This window comes from Juglans regia, chromosome 3 (genome assembly GCF_001411555.2).
Source record: "Juglans regia cultivar Chandler chromosome 3, Walnut 2.0, whole genome shotgun sequence".
In the NCBI taxonomy this organism is placed as follows: Eukaryota; Viridiplantae; Streptophyta; class Magnoliopsida; order Fagales; family Juglandaceae; genus Juglans; species Juglans regia.
The window spans coordinates 33,618,089-33,622,242 of record NC_049903.1 but is presented as its reverse complement, the minus strand read 5'-3'; the positions used below and the strand labels follow the sequence as shown (position 1 = coordinate 33,622,242).

General features: G+C 39.4%; 1 protein-coding gene across 1 annotated transcript; it reads right to left on the bottom strand.

The window, feature by feature from the left end:
* Window positions 1-1,517: 1,517 nt before the first annotated feature.
* LOC109019773 (patellin-6-like) lies at window positions 1,518-3,935 on the bottom strand. Its single transcript, XM_019002139.2, has 4 exons — window positions 2,903-3,935; window positions 2,669-2,793; window positions 2,178-2,319; window positions 1,518-1,990 (listed from the first exon to the last, which is right to left on the bottom strand). Exons 1-4 carry the CDS (start codon window positions 3,629-3,631, stop codon window positions 1,709-1,711), a joined length of 1,278 nt encoding a protein of 425 aa, XP_018857684.1. The 5' UTR covers window positions 3,632-3,935; the 3' UTR covers window positions 1,518-1,708.
* Window positions 3,936-4,154: the final 219 nt, after the last annotated feature.

The following is a 4,154-nucleotide window of genomic DNA, read 5'->3' as shown; positions in this document are numbered from 1 at the left end:
GATAAAGAAAAAAATCTCTTACCCTCCTTCTCTAGGTATAGGACGTTACAGATTGTCAGTGCAATTATAAGTTAATTCGGTTTGTTTGTTTTGTTTGATTTGTAATTTTGTTAGTTTGTTATGAGTTTTTTTGGTTGGGTTTGTGAGATTTATCTAATTATATGCGATCTTGCTTGACTTTGTTCTAAAAAATGTAGTATTAGGCAGAATGGTCAAACGGTGGGGACAGGTGACACCAATCCGTTCCCTAGGGGGCAAGGCCACGGCACCAGCCAAACTGGCCACCAGCCCATGCGAGAGGCAAGTGACAGGACTGTCCATCCAGGAGGTGCAGGCAGCACCGCTACATTATAGAGATTTGAAGAGTATCAATCGTAGAGAGTAAACACTTCTTGCCAGTGAGTCATATAATAAGTCAGACATAAAATCCCAATCCAATTATAAACCTCTACCAATGTCGTAGAGAACTAATCCCCAAAGTAACCAAGCCAGAATTAGGATCTGTTGGAGTTGTTGTAAGAGTGTTTAAAACATTTAATAGAAGAATTAAATTGATTGAGTAATACCCTTTTAAGCAATTTAATAGAAGAATTAAATTGATTGAGTATTACGTATTAAAATATTTTTAATCTTAAATAAGTTAAAAGATGTGAAAAAATATAATTTTGATATTTTTTTTAAATGTACTTTTTAAAATAATGCGAAATATAATTTAAATTAAATTTTAAAAAGACTGTCAATAAACTAAAATACTCTTCTAACTTTCAAATTTATGATCATAATATTTAAAAATTTAAATAATCATCATTTGTACTTTAGAAAACATTTTTAAAATTTATTTCCAAACAAAAACACCTTAAACATATAGTCATGAAAAATAATAATAATTTTTTAATAATAAAATTTATTCCTAAAATTAAAAACTATATTTCAAACAGCAATCACAATCGTGCACTTATATTTGTCCAAAGAAAACAATTAATCACGACAGTATGAAAACAAAGTTATGACAAGAACACGTCAACATTGGACAACACACCACACTTTCCAAACCTCTGTCCCTGATCCATCATCTCTCTGGAACAACCTTCAATCATATCTTCACATCGTTTCTCTTTTCTTTTTTATTCTTTTCTGGAATGTAATATCAAATCACAGCAAAACCCTCCAAAAACATACCAAAGCCAAAAAAGCAATCAGAGTCCAGTCAATATCTTCTCTCTACCCTACTCCCACACTTTTGATAACCCCCATGACACGCCCTGAATAAAAGACACCATTGTTAAAAGATGGCAAACCACTAAAAGCAATCAGCAATCCATTTCAGGACCAGACACCCTGCAAACTTGCCTCTCACACTGTACCAACAACTCATTTCCTTTATCAACAACTCTACCAAAAACAATAAAGGACTTCGATGGATACCATTTTCAAGCAAACTCCACCCTTTACCAACACCCAATGTCTTGGCTCCAGACATGACTACAGATAGGGACAAACAGTTTTGTGCACTGATATAAGCAAAGTTTATCAGCTTTTCTTCTTCAGTAAGCAGATATAATAACCCCCAACTTTTTTTTCTTTTTATACATTACATTAGTACTATCAAGTAGAGTTTTTTTAAGCAAGTACACAACTCTAAAGAGAACCATTAATAAAACCCATCAAAATTAAAGAACATTACAAAACCCAAAACAACCTTTAATATTTAATTAGCATAGGATGATGGTACTATGGCAGTGGATTTGCGCACAATGTACCGATAAGCAGCAACTTTTTTCCTCCTGGAAGCAGTGTTATCTACCGAGAACACCATTTTGCCTGCTTCACTCGATGTGAACGAGTTGTGAACTGCTTCTTCCGAGGCTGAAATCTTCCTTGGCTTCTCCACAGCAATAACGTAGCTTCCTTCTGCACTAGGTACGAACTCTGCACTGTACTCCAACTCCCACCCACCCACCACTATGTCCCATGTTATCGTTGCACCCGCCTAGTAAAGCAACAAAAGTTCAATCAATTCCTGAATTAAATTTCTCACCTTTTGAGGTTTATATACACTGGATAATTGAGCTTTGAGGTGGAGTCTTGACTGAATTTACATGGAAATTGTTCAACTTTGAATTATGTTCGACTTAAATGGAATGGAAAAAAATCAGTAACTTGATATAGTTATGAACCTCAATTCCCTCGATCTGGATATTCACTTTCTCTCCGCCTTTGACGTGGAACTCCGAGGCTGGTTTTGGGGGACCGTTCTGCAAATCACTGGGTCGACTCAGTCCACCATACTGAACAGGAACATCCTCAGGCCTAATAAACCTGTCCAGAAAATGAAAACCCAGCTCAGAAAACTTCAGCGCAAAGTACAGCAACGGTGAAAGTAAAAAAGAATTTACAGCCCCTCCCCAAAACAATGCAAGGAACAGACTACATAGTGGTACAGATAACGAAAAACCGAATCAGAAATGTAAAAATAGACCGGGAAACGAATAGCCGTCTCGACAGCCTTACTCTTTACGGAAAATGCTGAAGTGAAGAACCAAACGAAACCGAGAAAGATTACAAATGAGCATACCGGAGAATAGACAAAGAATCCGGCATATGGCATGAAGAGTACGGAATAAATAGTTAAAATAAAAGCAGGAGGTGCCAATGAAAGAGACTTTACTTGTAGAGTGTCTCGGCCACGTTCCCTTCCTTAGAGATTACGAACTTGCTTTTTGTTCGCTGAGTTAGAAATGGGCTGAACATCGAATACAAGACGCTGAAGTACCATGGAACATTGATAAAAACCTGAGCCCAAAAAGGTTGCACGAGAGATCAGTCTTCAGAAGATCGATAAAAAGCCCCAAACCCACATCAAATGCTTTAAATTCATCAGGAAATCAAATAGGAATACTACCTTGCGAGCGACCATCTCGGGATAGTTATCCTGGAACAAAGAGAGGATGTGATTAGAAGCGACCCTGAGCTCTCTCTTGGGCATGTCCTTGAGATCAGTGACCTGGATGATAGAGTTAACCCCACCGGGCTTAAAATGCAGAAGGTTGATCCCTCTCTCAAGCACCTGAACCCTCCACCTCAAAAACTTCTGGAGTTTCTCGTCGTCACCAAAGATCCTCTCGTACATATCCTTGTCTCTGAAAACCCCGTAAGCATTGTAACAAACAGGGTGTCCCTCCCGGTCGTAACCATGCATATAGGCCACCACACCCTCAAGCTCCTTGAATCCCAGCTCCTCCTCTACCACACTATCCGCTCCAAATTCTCTCCTCCATGACAAGCACTTCAGCAACATGCTGAGCGCGTCCGAGACCCTGAAGTCTCTTGCTCGCAGAAACTTCAAGAGAACCACATCTGCCTTCTCGTCACCTCCCAACAGAGGAATGCCCCACATTGAGGCGTCCGAAGCATCAGAAGCCAAGAGCTTGTCCTTGAACTCTTGCAGAGCTTTCTTTTCAGAGGACTTGAGGTTGGAAATGGAGTAGGTGTCCTCTTTGAAGGAAGAAGAGCGCAGCGTGGCGGTCTCCATGAGTGTGGTTACGAAGCTTTTTTTGTAGGGTTTAGGGGATGCCTCTGGGAGGTCTTGGAGTGGGGTATTTTGGATGGAGATGGGTGATGAGGTTTCCATTAATGCGGTTTAGAGCAGGACCCAAAGGATTGTGTTTGCAATAATAATGCAGGGTACACAGAGAGAGAGAGAGAGAGAGAGAGGAAAGGAAACCGGCGGACTTTGGCAAATACTTGAGTGTAAATTAAGGTTTTTCGGGGCTCAGAAGAAGCTCCGCTTCGATTCTACGTAAAAAGGACAGAGCTTTTCTCTATACTGAGAATGCGAAAGGGACGGCCAACAGAGGTAGGAAACAAACAAGCAAGCAGAGTAGTGGCGGACAGACGAGAGAAGAGAGAGATTTGAGCCGCGATTCTAGTTTGAAGTTTAAACTTTAAACATCCCATAGTGAGAGAGAAAGGACAGCATTTTGAAGGTGAGAGAAGTGCGGTTCCCACGCGCGCCATCGTAAAGCCACTGTTGATTGGCTTCGTTTGAAAGTTGAGCTCATTTCAATTCATTTCACTTCATCATTATAATTTTTTCAAATCTCAATATAAAATATAATAAATAATTTAACTTTTTCAAATTCTAAAATAATAAT

Excerpts from the sequence above, each read along its gene's own strand:
- LOC109019773 (XM_019002139.2), bottom strand. The coding sequence starts at position 3,631 with ATGGAAACCTCATCACCCATCTCCATCCAAAATACCCCACTCCAAGAC. Across the intron at positions 2,794-2,902 it reads CCGAGATGGTCGCTCGCAAG|GTTTTTATCAATGTTCCATG; the intron begins GTAGTATTCCTA and ends TTTTGGGCTCAG. Across the intron at positions 2,320-2,668 it reads GTGGCCGAGACACTCTACAA|GTTTATTAGGCCTGAGGATG; the intron begins GTAAAGTCTCTT and ends TTTTCTGGACAG.